The sequence below is a fragment of the Plecotus auritus genome (genome assembly GCF_963455305.1).
Source record: "Plecotus auritus genome assembly, chromosome: 5".
NCBI lineage: Eukaryota > Metazoa > Chordata > Mammalia > Chiroptera > Vespertilionidae > Plecotus > Plecotus auritus.
The window spans coordinates 26342064-26359549 of record NC_137776.1 but is presented as its reverse complement, the minus strand read 5'-3'; the positions used below and the strand labels follow the sequence as shown (position 1 = coordinate 26359549).

Here is a 17486-nt window from a genome sequence, read left to right as displayed (position 1 = left end):
TATTTTGTGATAAAGCCATGACACCATCAGTCAATTTCTCTTCTTTTCTGAATTCTTCAACATCACAGGAGTAATGATAAACTTTGACACACAAAGCCATTTCTCTTAGAATGGCCTCTAATTTTTTGCTTGCAAAACTACTCAACTGGCAAGCAGAGAACCAAGTCCCCTCAAAACCTGCTCTCAGTAGGCAGTGTTTGCGTTTGTTAGATTTGTCTGTATGAACTTACTAGTGGCTTTGCTGACCTCTGACTGTTTGACCCTTTAAATGAAAAAGTAACACTGGGACACACAACTATACTTATATAAATTCAAGGAAGCGCTCAATCAGAGAAATAGGTGTTGTAGCAAAAGAGTTGACCTGAAAGTTTAGTCAATAGTTCAATTAAGAGGGAAAATGCTGAGTGAATGAAAAATATGAAGCGCTCCTACAGTACAGAGAAAGGGGACTATTTATGCCTGGGAGATTCAGGGAAGGTTTTGTGCAACTGGATTTGAGACCTAGGCATGGTATTGTATAAGGATGGGCACATAGGGCATGCTAAGTAGAACAGACAGTGAGTTAGGATGCCAGAGTTACGATATGACCAATCCTTTGTCCATTTTGGCAAGCACATGGGATTCTGGGAAGGAGATTTGTTCCAGCCCAATGAAAATTCCACATGGTAGCCCTACCTGGTTTGGCTCAGTGGATAGAGCGTTGGCCTGCGGACGAGGGGTCCTGGGTTCGATTTTGGTCAAGGGCATATGCCTGGGTTGTGGGCTCGATCCTCAGTGGGGGGCGTGCAGGAGGCAGCTGATCGGTGATTCTCATCATTGATGTTTCTATCTCTCTCTCCCTTTCCCTCTGAAATCAATAAAAATATATATATTAAAAAAATTCCACATGGTGAACTCTTAGCAGGTTTTTGTTTACATGGTCAACTGCACATTAGTTGTTTCTACATCTTAAAGCTGATTTACTCAGAGATATGTTAATTATTATTTCTTGTAAATATTGCTTACTAGTAATCAGTATTTGAATATCCATGCTACTTGAGTGAAGAAACTTGTGAATGATATTAAGAAAAAATTTTATGAATTTTTAGAGTGAAGACTGGTGGTTAACTACTTAACTCTGACACGTAATTGGCTCACAGAGACTGTGGGCAAGTCCTTTTAAATATTCGAGTGTCAACTTCATTTTAAAAACAAGAACAACAATGTCTCACAGAGTTGTTTTAAATATATAATGAAGTAAATAATTTTAAAGGTCAAAAACAAAAACAGCATCATATCATAGTTAGATGTACATAGAGTGATTGAGATGCTAAACATTTATTTGTGTTTTTCCTCTGGGCTCGATCTTGAGTCCAAGTTGCTTAAATAATTTTGTGATTCGGTGGGTCTATCAGTGGAAGGAGAACTCCAGCTACCATAGCTGATTGGAAAATAGAAGTCGGTTCACCCACAGATCCACAGAAAATTCAAAATTCAAGCAAATTGATAGTGTGATAAAGAGCAAAGAACCAAAATTCAGAATTTGAAGATCTAGGCTTGAAATTTAGCTCTGCCCCCAGCAAGCCAGGTGATGATAGAGATATCATTTTATCCATTTGAAACTCTGTTATTATTATTTTTTAATCTGTAAGGTCAAGTGTGGTTTGATGATTTTTTAAGATGATTTCCAGCTTTTAAAATTCTATGCTAAGCAGCACATTTAACACAAAACATGAACATCAATAGCAAGTAGTGGAAAAATATTTTAAGCAGCAATATATTTCTAATTTTACCTCCTGCAATTACACACACTTCACTTGGTTTTCTTCTGTTGGTTTTCTTCTCCAGTAACCTCTCTACACACAGTCTTATGCTCAGACATTCACACATTGATCCTGCTCTGGCTTCTTCTATCAAGAAGAAGAAAGCATTTGAAGGGCCCCTCTTTCTTAGTGGCAGCCTGGTTAGAAATGGATGAGGATTTGGGAGGAATAATCAGTAAGAGCAACTACCTCTGATATCTCAGGCCTTTGACAAACTTTCTTAAAACAGTGGCTTATTTATTGTGAGAATACAGAGAAAGCTGTATGAGAGTAGCTTCGATGCTCGTTTGAATGAATTATATTTCTGTGTTATGGGACTGCAATGAGAATATATGTCACTTATCTTGGGTCCTCATATATAGAGATGAGCAAATGCTTATATTTGCACACTGAAATGTTTCCACAGGTATATGTTAGCAAATTGGAAGAAGCAAGGCTGCATAATTCATGCAGAATCCTGCTACTGAAGAAATTCTTGATATTTTTTTCTTGAGTTGGGTCCCTGGTATATCCTCATTGGCTGCTGACACTAAACAAAGTGATCAGATAGGGAATTGCTCAAAACCGTACTTCATTTTGTCTATATTGATACATATCAGTAGACATAAAAGAAGATAAGAATTTGCCTCCAAGCAAACATATTCAAAGTTCTTCCCCAAGGAAACCAAAGTGAATGCTGGCATAAAGGAGAGGCCAAGTATTCTGAATTTCTTTTAGGCTTGTTGCCTGATTTTGTTAAGCTCAGCCTTCTTATCCAGGCTCTGAGGTATTTGGGAGCTCAGAATTTATTTACTTAATCATTGATCCCACAGCACTGACATGTGTCTGGGCCAGGAGGAGTAGAGGACCTTGGCCTATATTTTTGATTTTTAAGGAAATTGATAAGAAACAAAAGCTGAATATCCTTTGTAAGTGAATATGTTTCTACTGGCTGATTATGGGCAGGATTGTCAGAAGAAGAGGCAGATGGGAAATTGGACGATGCCCTTATTTCACAAATTTGGGAGCTTCTACAAACATCTTTAAAGCTTTGGTGATCATTTTCTTCTCTTAGACTTAGAATATATGGAACATTTTTTCACGCTATTCCTTTATGCCTGATAGGGTTGGATGATATGTAAATAGAGGGGACTACCTTTGCTGAGGATACATTCTGGGTTGGGATACATTCTGTGCTTTCCAAATTATCTCCTTTCCGTAAAACCAGCCTTTGAAGCAGATGTTTTAAAGAAAATTTTACTAATGACAAAGTGGTTGAGAGGGGTAGACATCTTGCCCCAATCAGAGAGGAAGTGGACAGGGGGTATTTGGAGTAGATCCACCTGTTTCCAAGCTAGCGGTCTCCACCATGACATACAACTTCATTTGCCCAAACCTCTGGTATCACCTCTTCTCAGTTCAATGGTGACTGTCGCTTAGGCACAAAGAGAAAAAAAAAACCCACACAATTTCAGAAAGCAGCTGCCCCTATCTAAGGATGGTGATAAATCATTTATATCATCTGATTAGTCATCTTGACTGGTTTGCCAATTACTCCCAGAATCCTCTGGTGAGATATGACAGTAATCAGAAAGCCAACCTCCTGGACCAGAGCCTCATACCTTTGCAGGACGAAGGGGAGAAACCACACTCTCTTCTTTATTACCTTTTCCCTCCCAGCCTCTAGAAAAGCACTTCTCACACAGTAGGTATCCTGTGAATGACTTCTGATGATGGCCTTGACCTTGATGTTGCTACTAATTCCTTTGCCAGTGAGAGTTAAGCTCAGCCTTCTCTGTTGCCTCCAGGGAGAGTTTTCTCTTTCATGTATGTTCAGTGATTACCTCTTTCTATATCTCCCAACAAGCAATAATTGAGACAGATAAGATTTGGATTTTCAAAACAAACTCTCTGCTCTGCCCCTTTTCTTCCTTATGGAACCCAACAGAACACGGAAAGCAAAGAACAGTCTTGAAATGCCATGGGGGAGGTGTCAGTTAAAGCAATTCTGTATTAATTTGATCTCTATATTAGAGATCACAGGCTCACAGGATCTGTGGCTCTGTTAGTAAATAATGTATCTAGGTTTCTCAGCCTTGAGAGGCTATTTAATCTCTCTGTTGCTGCAGGGCATGGCCGGATTATCTTCCATATAGATGGATATGGTCCTTTGCTTCAGTGGAAAGAGCACTGGAGTGGGAGTTAGGTGATTTGAGTTTTACTTCCCGAATTTAAGCTCCGTATCGTATTCATAGTTGCATCCATGGCACCAAGGGCAATATCACCCACACCTTTGGGACTGAAAATTTGTTTACTGAAAGATGAAAGATTTGGGACAACCCCACCTGCTTTCTTTGGGTTACGGCTGTTTTTTCCAGATGATCTGCCATATTGTAAATACTTTGCTCTGGTAGTTCAGGTCTCTTAATCATGTATCTTTTTACCTCCTTACGTAGGTTTCTGGCACAAAAAGGGTAGTATTTAACTTTCTTCTTAAATCTGCCTTCTATTTCCCAAACATCTCCAGTCATGCTAATCCTGGCAAAGTGTAATTGTGGATAGAGCTTTAGGTTTTGTGTGTATTGGGTAGTCTTGTCTTAGCAAGGGTGGCAAAAGCATTCTTTTGTTTTCCACCCCTGAGAGGCTCTCTGTGTAACTTGTTACTTCTTTCATGTATTGAGCCTTGGTTTACTCGTTGGCTTTAAAAATGACTGATGCACACAATAGCGAAACATTCGATAGTGGAAAGTAAAGTTGAAGGCAGGGTGGTTCTTTGTCTGTGGCAATTGTGTCACGAGTCTAATTGTGTCGCACTTAAAGCTCGACAAACACAGCTAAGGCTTAGGTTTCATAGCCAGAATTCGTTCTTAGTAACTGTAGGTAACATAATTTTCACATTCACCAACCACCTTTACAGTCATGTTTTTACAACTGATTTACAGGCTTGGCTGTGACATCTGAGTCCTGGCACTGTAGATCAGGAAGAAAAAGATATGACAATATTGGTCACTGTTTTTCTTCCAACCCATGTCAATCCTGTTCCTCAAATGAATGTCTATAAGATGGCATGTTCGATATATTCGATCTTGTATTTGGGTAGCCTCTCTGAGTTCTCATTTGGGCCTCATTTTTTTTTCTCATCTGTAAGATGGGGGCAACAAGACCGCTCCAGATAGGGTTTTGGTAAAGATGAAAGAAAAGGTACTTAAGGCGGGGTTGGGTTTCTTATATCGCCATTACTACTATTGACTTAATTTTGCCCAGCATGTAAAAGGGACCATCACAAGATGGGCTCTGAGAGAGCTGTGTTCTGCCTCTGGTTAACCAGTTTCCACAGAAAAATTTTCAGAGATAAGTTGTTTGCAGTGGATGAAGCACACATACATCAAAAAAGTGTGGTTTTAATTCAGATGCAGTAACAAAAACAGAAGCTAAATCTCTTCATAAAGGTAGTCTTTGGCAACATGGGTTTTCTTTCCTTATTAAATAAATATTTTTCCAAAATAGGAAGGTGAGTATGTTTGGGAAAGCGAAGTGGCCAGATATGATTATTTCTTAAACTACTTAGTTTTTCTTCTGATAGCCTTGAGGAAATGAATGAGTTCAGCCCTGATGAGAGCATTTCTAATAACCTGCAGTTCTGAAGAAATATGGTAAAAATGGAAGAAGGTCCATAATTACTACATGGAATAGGATCTTCTGTTTTATTTCATCATCCCTCCCCATTCCTAACATCTTAGAAACACATATTGAATCATGAGCAATTAAAAATGCCTATTGCTCTTTCAAACTGTTTGCACTGTGTTGATCCCCCCCCCAACTCAATTCCATCGAATATCTATGAATTGCCATGTTTTTAGTAAGTAATAACTGTGTCAAGCTGTGCTCACAAAATGTCCCGACATAACTGTTAATAAGCATTGTCATTTTAAGAATGAAACAGTTTGGCGAACGATTTATGTCTTATAACGCAGCGCTTGGGGCAGCTGTATGATTTGTCTCCTTAGCAAGTCAAGTAATTTCTTTAACAAAATGTTAAGCACAGATGGGCCATAAGCTGTCAGTTAACTATTATTGTGTCTGCATCTGCTTGCTTTCAATGCACTGCTTTATGTATTCAGTCAGTTACTTAGCCGAGGCTCCGTGAAAAGCCGAACCTACTCTGATTGGCAAATAAAATGTTCATTTGTCTCTTCTTCCCATTGTTTTGTTTTGGTAACACATGTCAGCAGCTCAATTACCCAGTTCATTAACAGCTCCCAGAGGACATGATGGCCAGCCCGAGATAAGAGGGGCAATTGTGGCGCATATGGTCAATAATAGCCTCTCTCTTGGCAATTGTAAATAAAAGTCACTTGGCCCTTTTCCTTTCAGGAGAACTACTGTTTTCCTGTTCCCCTTCACTGTGCAAATTACCTTTCTCTGCCCCGTGCAAGACAATCCCACCCCGAGAAACCAGAACCCGGCTTACAGCTCTCAGCGACCTGGGGACCTTCCTTCCTCACTTTAATTATGACTGACTTTTAAGCTCTTGAGGGGAGAAAGTTCTTATCATGGGAGACTATTCTTAGAAAGCTGTTAGCTGATTAATTAGTGAACTAATCAGTTTCCCTAATTGAATAGCAACACATTTTCTTGGGGGTTTCCTCTCTTTTTCTCTTTGAAATGCTCTGGTGGCGGTTACCATGGAGTTTAAAGAAGCTCTTTCGAAAAACTTGCACGTAGAAATTATTTGCAGGGGTGGGGTAAGGAAGTGGGACTTCAGCGTTACTCCAGGAGAGAGAGTCACAGGGTAAAAGGAATGCTTGTTGCAAAGGAAGCCTCAACATAAAGGGTTTCGGAGGCCGCTGGGTTAATGTGGGTCAGTGTCAGGGTCCCAGAGCCAGCACCATTCCCCCTTCGATGTGAAAGCTTCGGAAGGAGGTGCTGACAGAGTTTGCTTGGGCTTCTGTGGCTCCTTAAGCAAAACCTTGCTGTGTCAGGGGAAAGTGAAAGGGCACAGATTGTTTTTAGGTAAACAGACCAGTGAATGCTGCTACAAAAAAAATAATCACTCGCAGAGCTGCCATGGAGGACGAAGGAGAAATACGTGTTGTTTTATTTTATTTTATTTTTTTTACTTTTAGCTTTGTTGTTACAGAGGAGGCCTTTTCAGTGACAGATAGTAAGACGATGGCTGTTAGAGAAAGGCTTCCAATATAACGTGGATAGAAATCCCGCGCCCACCTCAAGGTCTGTTATGGGAACCTCAGGATTTGGGGGTATTGGGGGCCTGGGAGGCAGCCCGGGGTCCTGCCCGCCTCCGCTTGGCCGCGCTTATCTGAAATAAACACCAGCGGTCCGCGTTGTGCATTTCAATCGCTCCTGGACCAGGAGCGCCGGGCGGGCCTTGGCGGGCTGGCCCTGCGGCCGGGCATATTCATAACCAATCTGTACTCCCTCCCAGGGCAGCAGGCACTCGGGGAGTTGTTGAGTGTCAGGGTTTATTTGTGCTATTTTGATTAGCACCAACCTGGCAGGAGCTTATTTTCCTTCTAATGACCCCGTGCTGTGAGAAGGCGGTTTCTGAGGGAAGGGCTTGGGTCGAGGGGAGGGGAATAGCGTTGCATTTCTCCTGCCCCCAGTGGGGACTGCTGGGCAGGGACTGGAGTCCGTAACTGGCTGGAGGGCCTTCATTCGGTTTAGTGTTCTTAAAAGCACCTTTCGAGAGAAAGCCCAGAATTTCCTTGCCATACATTCTCTTCCCCCTCCCTGCTTTATGGCATTTGCTAAAGATTGTTGTGCAATCACATTTTCATAAGCAAATGTAGAGGCAATAAAAACAAAACAAGACTTTCCACCCCCAGAAGGACCACTGATGTGGTTATAATTCATATTTCCTACTTTATCAACTAGCAGAATAACAATCACTGAAATCCGAGTTCTGGGCTAGGAATTCTGGGACGTTCAGCTGATTACTTCATAGATTGTTCTGCTGCACAGACTCGCTCATCTACCTGAGGATTTGGTTGTAACACTTGGGCTTGTTCCTGTCAGCGTGTATCTCTTTTCTGTTCTCGACATATATACAACTTTAAGCCACAGAGAAACAGTGTCACCGGTCACTTCTCAGCCTGTAAATTAATGTGGAAGAGAAGCTTCCAGGTGCTGAAGTCTCTCAACTGGATTGGATTAACCCCTACTGTGCATCCATTTCAACCCACCCCCCTCCTCTGGAAAAAAAACCCCACAAAAAACCAACCAACCTCCCTTTTCTCATCCGCCCCGGCTTTCTTTGTGTCTGCTGCTCCCTGCCAGGCAGGTGTCAGAGCTCTGAATGAGGGTAAATGCCCCGTTGATGGATTCCACAGATGGAGCGTGGAAATCGGGAGAATAGGCTTCAGCCACAGGCCATTTCTTGGGATCCAACAAAAGCCTCCAAATAAGTCAACAAAAATCCCAAAGATCACAAAGGGAAAATGTCATTTGTCATTTACTCGGGGCCTGTGAGGGAATATCAGCCTTGCTTCACTCCTCCTGGCTTGCACCCGAGTAAACACGGGAGAGGTCATTCACGCCTCTCTCCGTGTAAATGGGCCACTTCAGAGCAGGACACAGTTAGCTGTCCCATTGTCCCCTGCGTGTGGAACTGCGCAACTCACAAACACAGGAGACCTTCCGCAGCTAGCCATGTAGGTGCCTCAAACTTCGAGATGACCTACGCAGGACCTCGTGGAATATACCTGTGGATTACCTTTAAACTCAGACTCAGGGTGAAACGACCTCACGGACCTCTCGGGAACGATTTTTATTGTTTATTTATTTATTTTTAAGTCAGTGGAACACAGCTTTGAGTACAAATGCTGACAGGTTTAGCTTGGAAAGAGGAGGACAGAGGAAAAGACCACTAATCTGGTCTGAGGCCGTCCTAGAGGAGTAAATGACGGATGACTAAGGAAGTTCAGCCTGGACGCCCCGCAGAGAGACCCCCCCACCTCCTCCGTGTCTGTAAATCGCATTGTATTATATCTGGGACAAGCACAGAGTTTAAATGGTTGTCATGTTTTGATTCTTTAATTATTCAAATGAAAGGTCTTGCTGGGAAGAAAGACAATGTGCCAGATTCATGCTTGTGAATTATTTTGTTTCTCCATTTTTGGCCTGTCTCCCATTTCTGAATGATATTGGTCTGGAAACCAATAATTACAGAATTCCACGTGACTAAATCCCTATAAAACGGAGGTAAGATCTCATATATAACTAGGATGAACACTTCCGGAGGCTACGGAAGAGGTCACCAAGGGTTAACGGACATAGACATACTCTCTAATTCTGTAATGCCTTCTTTAATTAAACTTCATGGTTGGTTCCGCTGGTGGTAATACTCTGCCTTCTCCTCCCAGTTTGATTTGTTTCCGAAGGGAGAATTTGTAATTCTATGGGGGTATCATGGTTGCCTATGCTTGTTTTCCACCCCCCTCCCACCTTTTAAACTGACAATGTTCATTTTCCCAAGGTTATCCTTGGGAGTTAATGCGAAGTCATTGGGAAAACTAAAGATGTGGCTCCTAAGATCTAAAATTAGCCTGCGCTAGAAGAAATGAAATTGCTTACAGAGCAGAGAAGCACTCAGGCACCTGGTGGGAGTTGCCATTTCCCTGTCATCACTCTGGGGTTCTTGCTGAATAAGTTGTGAATATTCAACAGATCTCAAGTGACGTATTCCTTCACTTTTATCTAAAACAAATTTGAAAGATGATGTAAATACCCTAAATAAACATTGGCTGTACACTTTAAAGTTTTAAAAGTACATCATGGTGACAAGAAAGAGAGGAGTGAATAGATGGAGCCAGGGTATTTTTAGGGCAGTGAAATTGCTTTGTAGACAACTGTAAATAGCATTAGAAATTAGTTAAAACCCACACAACTGTCCAACAAAAAGAGGGAATCCTGGTATAAACTATGGACTTTAGTTGATAATAATGTATAAATATTGGTGTATCAAGGGTAATAAAAGTACCACATTAATGCAAGAAGTTGATAATAAGGGTAAGAATGGGAGAGGGAGAGAAGAGAGGAGGAATATGCAAACTTTGTACTTTTTGCTCATTTTTTTAAAACCTAAAACTACTGTAAAAATGTTATATTATTCAAAACACGTATGAGGTTCTTTACAACTCTTGGTATCCTTTCACTAAGATGTCTCTAATATATATATAGAGAGAGAGAGAGAAAGAGAAGACTTTAATAAAGTACAAAATGAGTGATCAATTCAACTGTTTGTGAACAATAGTATGTTCTAGATTGCACCTAGATCTTAGGACCTTATTGATTCTTATTAGAGACTGCTAATGGTCAGATGGACTACTTTGATTTCTTAAATTCATTAATTATCTTGGCCAATGAATTCATCTCTTAGCACTTTATTGTTTAGTAAGTATATCTTGGATATATGGAGTTCCATATATGTTAGTTGAATTCAATTAGAAGAACTGCTTGATTTAGTATATAACACTGATCAAACTTGTATGTCTATAAATGTCATTTGATTCTAGGAAGTTTTTGGAAATTTGGGACAAATTAGAACAATAATGGCATCTAGCTAAATGATTTACATTGGAATTCCTGTTTTGGTTTGTTTCTGGTATTTCTCTTCAAAAGGACTGTGTGTGTGTGTGTGTGTGTGTGTGTTAAAGAAAATCCACACCTATTGAGGACACACCAGGTTGGAAGAGAGAAAGAGGATATGTTCTATGAAATCCTCTAGATCTGGATTAAATCTTAACTTCCCTTACTATGTGACCTGAACAACTTCTTGGAGTCTCAGTTTCCTTTTCCTGTACAATGGGGTAAGCATTTACTTCATAAGGTTTTTGTTTAGTTAACCTGGGGAAGAGAGAGAAATCGTCATCCCCTTGGTATGGTTTGCTTCAGATTCACTGGTGGCAGAGTTAAATTAATGTATAAATCAGAGAATGGATTACGAGGGGATTTTGGTAACAGTCAAAATGTTCAAAGTCTGATAACAATATGGATTGCAGTTTGCAATTTAAAGCAATAAAATTTCCACTTAAAAGTCCTTATATTATATATTGATATGGATTTTTCTAATGAGAACTTCTCTGGAATTTGAAATTAGGGGACTAATATTTCTATTTAATGGATAATAAAGCAAACTATGTGAGGACATGTGTAGCATATGATTAAGCAATGTAAATGTAATGAAAAATCTCCCCTTAATATTAAGGGTGGACAGTAGAAATAGTCTTAAGAGAATATATTACTGAAGAGATTATATTTAATTTAGTTGCCTGATCCTATCACTTTATTACTTACTCAGATAACTGTCTTGATAACGCTGCTTGAAATTTCCAAGTCATACCATTAGATATTCTGTACAGAAAAAAATATATATAGTTTCTTTCTGTCAAGCTATCTTTGGTCAATATTTAGCAGGATAGGTTACTTTTTACCTAGTTTCTAATATCGAGTAAAATTGAATATATAAAATAGATGAACTTCAAAGTAATGTTTTCTTTTGTGCTATTAAATGAGATTTAAATTTTAAGTTTGCTTTTGGTCAAAACTGAATGATTCAAATTCAGGGTATTATGGATCTTGTCCCTGGGAGTATGTGTAAATAAGGAATTTTACTTTTATTGAGTGATGTAAGGAATTGTATTATTTCCATCTTTAGAAATAGCTAGTATTTCTTAGCTGGTAGATTAATCTTGGTTTGCTGACTTAACATATTTTAAAGCCCACATCCTTTTGGGGTTTACAGATAGGGAAAAGTTAGAATTAACTTGCAAAATTGTGGCTTCGTATTGCCAAAACCAACCAGTTGGTTCAGATAATTTCCACCAGAAAAATCAGGGAAATTATTTCCACTGTATCTTTTGAAATGATGCGGTGTGGGGGCTTTCCTGGTTAAATGCAACTTTTGGATTGCTTTTGAGTAAACAGCCTAGAAAGAAAAGGAGTAATTAGTTAGCTCATTAAAGAAAATTTTATTTTTGGTGGTGTAAGCTGTCCTATTGAACTCTTAGATAGTCTGAATCATTTAATCACCCGCTGTTGGTGGTTCTTCATCTTTTTAAATCACAATCCTTTTTTTTTTTTTTTTTAAAAAAGATACTAATTCTCCAGAAAAATGTAGCTATGCAAATACTTATAAGTATTTCCAAATAGTTTTAGAGGATTCACAGACTCCTCAAAGCTCGTATAAAAAGATGTTGGGAGACTCATATAAGCGGAATATCCATCTAAGAATTTAAGGGTGGCAGAGAAATCAGTGTTAGCTCAAAACTTAACCTTTACCTGGCACATTTATTTATTCAATCTGTACTTATGGAGCTCCTACTGTGTTCCCAGGCTTCCTGCAGTGAACAATGTAGAGATGAGCCTTGAACTCCCAGAGTTAGTATTCTGGGGGATGTTGATTGTGAAGGTGGAAGAATGGTCTTGACCCTCAAAATGAGCTCTTGCTGGCACTAAGCAGCTCCGTTTTCTTCAGGAACCAGAGTTGATTTTGATTAATTGACCTGACAGTGCATGGCACATCATATTTACTTGGAAGGATTTAATAGCCCCAGAGACTCCCAAAGGAAACACGAAAATTTCCACATACTATTATTCTAATGGGGTCACAGTGAGAGAAAGTACAGGCAAAGACCTAAGGTTCTCACAGGTGGAGGAAGCTTTCGGTCTGTCACTAAATGCTGTTGAGTTTTCACCTGCTTTCACATGGAAAAGGAAAGTCAGGACATCCTCATCGAGAGCATAAAAGGAAAATATTTTATGGAAATTTATTGTCCTCTGAGGGACATAAGTAGTTTGTTTCTTGGAGGCGCATATTATTTATAATTTAAAAATATGTATGTGGAAGCAATATTTGTTTTTGTAAACTGTGGCAGTCAATATTTTCTGTATTTGGGAATTTTGATAGGGAATATAATGATTAATCTAGAGTATTCTATGAAGGTACTTCTCAAAAAGCCATCTAAGATCAGTAAAATTAGCATAAATCCTCTGGAGTGTGTTAGAAATGCAAATTCTCAGAGCCCATCCCAGACCTACAGACCAGAAACTAGAAAGAGACAGTGATCTGTGCTCACCAGTCCTTCAGATGACTGCGATGCTCTGGAAGTCTGAGAACCACTGCTCTACAATTAGGCACCAGTTATCGCTCTTTTAACGTGGCTCATATTTATCAAACCTATACACATACAAGTTGTATTGGGAGCTTTGGAAGTTTATAATGCAATGCATGGCACATTTCTTTGCATGTTAATACTCTTAAAATATCCCCATATTTTAGGAAAATCTGTTTTCTTTTTTAAAGTTAAATTTAAAATATCAACAAATTAATCCTAAAATGTCCTAAAATAATAAGTTTATATGAAGTTAGACCACTTTCTATTAAATTAGATAACAATTGAAAAACCAAGCACAATGTCTAACACAGTAGATGCTGTGTATATTATAGTTCTATTTTGCTTTTATGCACAAGCATTTACTCTTTAAAATTTGTCATGTGTATTAATTCACTCTCTTAATTTCACAGTGTTTGAATAAGAATAAAATGAAAAAGTATTAAATTATTAGAAAACTTATATTTATGGGTTATTTTGGACATGCACCTTTTTGAGCAGGATACAATTTATCCTAAAGTAGAATGAAAGTTTAGATTTCCGTAGGGCAGAGCTAAGTCTGAGCTGAAGACAAAAGAGAAGGATGTAGGAGACATTGCATTTCACATTGCTTCTAAAACCACCTGCATTTCCCCAGGTCCTACCTGACTGAGGGTGCAAATGCCTTACCCTGCCACTGACATTAATTATCTACAATTTTCTGGCTTTCCTTCCTCAGTTGCTGAGAGCATACATCAATCCCTTCCCCGGAGGAACCCCCAGTTATTCGGGGAGTATTTAGAGCACATTTGGATGTGCTCTGGAGCAAGGATGCTCCGGTTCCCGTACTATACTTAGTGTCTATTGCCTGATAGCCTTCTGACAGCCCTCTGCCATTGCCCAAAGTCCAGGGCCTCTAGGTCAGGGCTGCTCTCCTGCCCAGAGCCCTGTGTCTGGTGCAACCTCAAACCTCAGAAGCTCATAGGCCAGCAGGTACTCTGTCACAGCTCACAGACACCACATTGCATCATTAACTTGAATTCCTATCTAATTTCCCAGCACCTTCTCCCCTTTCCTAGAACCCACACACAAATTTGGAAGGTCTCCTTCCCAGGCAAATTCAAGCTTTGGTGGGGAGGAGGCCATAGCAGGGCTGGCTTTAGGAACTGACCTGTGCAGTTGCCCTAGGCCCCGCCCTCAGAAGGGCCCTGTGTTTGGTTTTATGCTCTGTGGTTGCTATCTTGAACACTGGGTCCCGCATTTTCATTCTGCACTGAGTTCCTCAAATGAGGCAGCAGTCCCGGGCAGCCACCCACCACTCAGAGGCCCAGACTCTGAGCTTCAGTTAAGGGGCAGTTTACTAGATGATGCCTGCTTCTTCCTGAATTTATTCTTCAGATTTGTATTCACAGTTTCTAAATTCTCCTTAAAGCATTTCCCAGTGGCAACGAGATATTTAAACGTGATTTTCCTTAGAGGAGAGGTGGAGCCTGTACATTTATAGGAATCCTGCAATAGTTTACTATCATTGCCTTTTTAGATACTAAGTTGATTATTTATTTAAAATAACAGAGTTCCTGTTGCAAACGTTGCTGAAAAGTTTATCAGGAGCCAAATTAAATGTGACTCATTCATTAGATAAATTAAGTGACGCATTAAATGCTAAGGATGAAGGTCATAAAAAATGGAATAAGTCCTGTCCCTGTTTTCTAAGAGCTCATTATGGACCTTGAATGACAGAAGCAGATTGCCATTATTTCTACCTGGGGGGCTTGAAGAGAGGGTAGTGGAAGAGATTAAATGCCATTTAATAATATAATATCTCAAGGAGGGGCTTGGTGTCCATGAACGACACTGGGAATGTATCTTAGGATCTGAATCATTATGGCTTGTGCAGACTTGAATTATGATTCACATTTTATCATTTTTCTTCCTCCTGTGCTCTTTCTTAGCCTCAGCACCCCAGTCGGATGAAGGCTCAGACATTGACTCTGAACCCGATTTGCCACTAAAGAGGAAACAGCGCAGGAGCCGAACCACCTTCACAGCAGAACAGCTGGAAGAATTGGAGCGTGCCTTTGAGAGAACCCACTACCCTGATATTTACACCAGGGAGGAGCTGGCACAGAGGGCAAAGCTCACCGAGGCCCGAGTGCAGGTACTGCCATCGCCATGCCCTCGTCCTGCCTCAATCCAGGCAGGAAACAAAAAAGGATCTTTTCTCCTTTTAAAGCAGATTTTAAATCAGGAAAATAGATATATTAGCAATATCGGTTTGTGAATTGTAGCCTAGAGCATTATCAAGTTCCCTCCTTTCTTTCTAATGACTTTTCTTTATAGTTTGCCTTATCATGATAACAGCATCATGACCTCTTTTTTCTTTTTATTTGAATTTGCCTGACTCACCCTTCCTCCCCTCCCCATCTCTTTTGTTTTAGGTATGTCTATTTAGCAGGATTTTAGAAAAAAAATTCTTAATAGGTGGGTGAGTCCAACTAAATTTGTGATGGATATACTTCGACTTCTTTTTTGTTGTATTGTTTGATAGATCACATTTTAAAATCTGATCTATTGAATTTGCTTTCTTTGAATTCTTAGTGTTTTTTTTTTGTATTTGTGAAAATGTGCATTTTTCTTTTAGAATTTATTATTATTACTAGGAGAGTATGATTGTATCAGCTAAAACACACAGAAGTATGTCAGTTCATGTTTCACACATCATTTCAGGAATCTTAATTACGTACCAATCATTATCTGGACTTTGGGGGTGGTACACAGATAATAGCAGAACTATTTGAGTGTTTTTCTTTATTTTTTTTCTGTGCCAAGTACTGTTCTAAGTGTTTTACATGAAGTAACCCATTTACTCATCATTACAACCCTAGATTGGTACTATTATTATCCCCAAGTTATACACTTGTGTTTTTTTATATATATTTGAATCTAGCATTTTATTCCCACTGAGTCTATTATTCAAAGATGAGAACAAAGTAAACATATAGAAAGACCACAAATTAATTTGCAATCATTTAGTTTGGTATTTAGGTAGGAAACATCGTATTTTACCCAAAGTCACCCATATGCTTCCTCTCCACGGCCTTTTAATTATGATGACATGCAAAGGTGTATAAGGTAAAATCCCTTCCTTTAAGGGTTTTATTGTCTGGAAGCATCTCAAGTATCTATATTATCCTAAGAACAGTTTGAATTATCTTTTGAACTCTTAGATGTACAGTTGACCCTTGAACAACATGGGAGTTAGTGACGCTGACCCATGAGTAGTCGAAAATCTGTATATAACTCTTGACTCCTGAAAAAATTAGTTGTCCCTCAATATCCATGGAGCATTGGTTCCAAAACACTCCACAGATACAAAAATCCAAGGATACTCAAGTCCAACACATCTGAGGACTCCCAACTGCGGATCAAAAACACTATAGGCATTTACTGAAAAAAATCTGCCTCTAAGTGGACCCATGCAGTTCAAACCTGTGTTGCTCAAGAGTCAGCTATACTCAACCCTCTGGAAAAGGCTTCTTTGGTGTAATATGCTTCTATTGAGTGATAGAATAATGTTTTCACCACTCATTAATGATGAACTTTCCCTCATGGTAGTAAAGCACCATTTGAAAGATTACAAATGTCTTAGGGTATCCTGGAACTCTTTACTATCCCAGAAGTTAAGTTATCTTATTTGGAAATGTTGTGTATTCCCAGATACTTAACTTTCATAGTCAAAATGAGTCTGGGAACTCAGCAGTGAACTAGTCAGCTGATATGGTCTTGAGTGATCAGTACTTCCTCATATGTACCTAATTCCCTCCGCTGTTACAGAATTTTACAGCAGTAACCTCTTCTAGGCTCAGAGCGTAGTCAGAGGGATTGTCTTATTCAGTTTGACTTTTCATATGATCATCATTGTTCTAAAAAAGTCGAGGAATGCTGAGGTGAATTAAGACAAGTCTTTGAAGGAGCTACAACCTAATATGGGTAATAAAGTAAACATACAAATAATTTTAAAAGTAAAGCAGATGCAATTAGTACTGTAAGAAAGAGGCAAAAGGCAGTGGGAGCTGAGAAGAGGAAAGGATGAGATCTTGGAGTAAACAAGAGAGGCTCATGGAGAAGGGAGATTTAAGATGGACTTTTGAGGCGATGGTTATTCATTGCACAGGGCAGGTGGGGAGAGCACACTAGTAAGAGGGAGTAATATGAGCAAAAAGCACAGAGTTGGAAGCACATGAGTTACGTATCAGGCGACCTTTCATTTTTCACTCATGTTGAGGGAACAGAGAATAGTTCATTTTGATTGGAGGGTAAGGAGTGGTCAGTGGCAGGAAGGAATATGGCTGGAAATCTATTCTGAGAACATCTTGTGGAAGACCTGGGTTTCAGGCTAGGGCACTCACACTTAATGTGATAGGTGGGGAGTTTGTGGGTATGAAACCATCAGTGGCAGTGTGAATGGAAAGGAAAGGATGGTGATGAAAGGTACTTAGAACTGAAATGTAGGGAACTGATTGTGATAGGGGAGGTGGGGGGAGTGAAGGTAAGAGTCACAGATACACCAGGTGTATAGTGTAGATTCCAGTTG

At 39.6% G+C, this 17486-nt stretch overlaps 1 protein-coding gene across 2 annotated transcripts in view; it reads left to right on the top strand.

Annotated features, from left to right (window-relative positions):
• The window catches only part of PAX3 (paired box 3), a gene marked incomplete at its 3' end in the record, with an annotated part of 92015 nt that overhangs the window by 47521 nt on the left and 27008 nt on the right, over positions 1–17486 (top strand). For both annotated transcript variants that reach the window (XM_080669979.1, XM_080669980.1), the window contains exon 5: positions 14845–15050. In XM_080669979.1, the coding sequence (XP_080526105.1) occupies positions 14845–15050 (206 nt within the window). The remainder of the gene's footprint in view (positions 1–14844; positions 15051–17486) is intronic.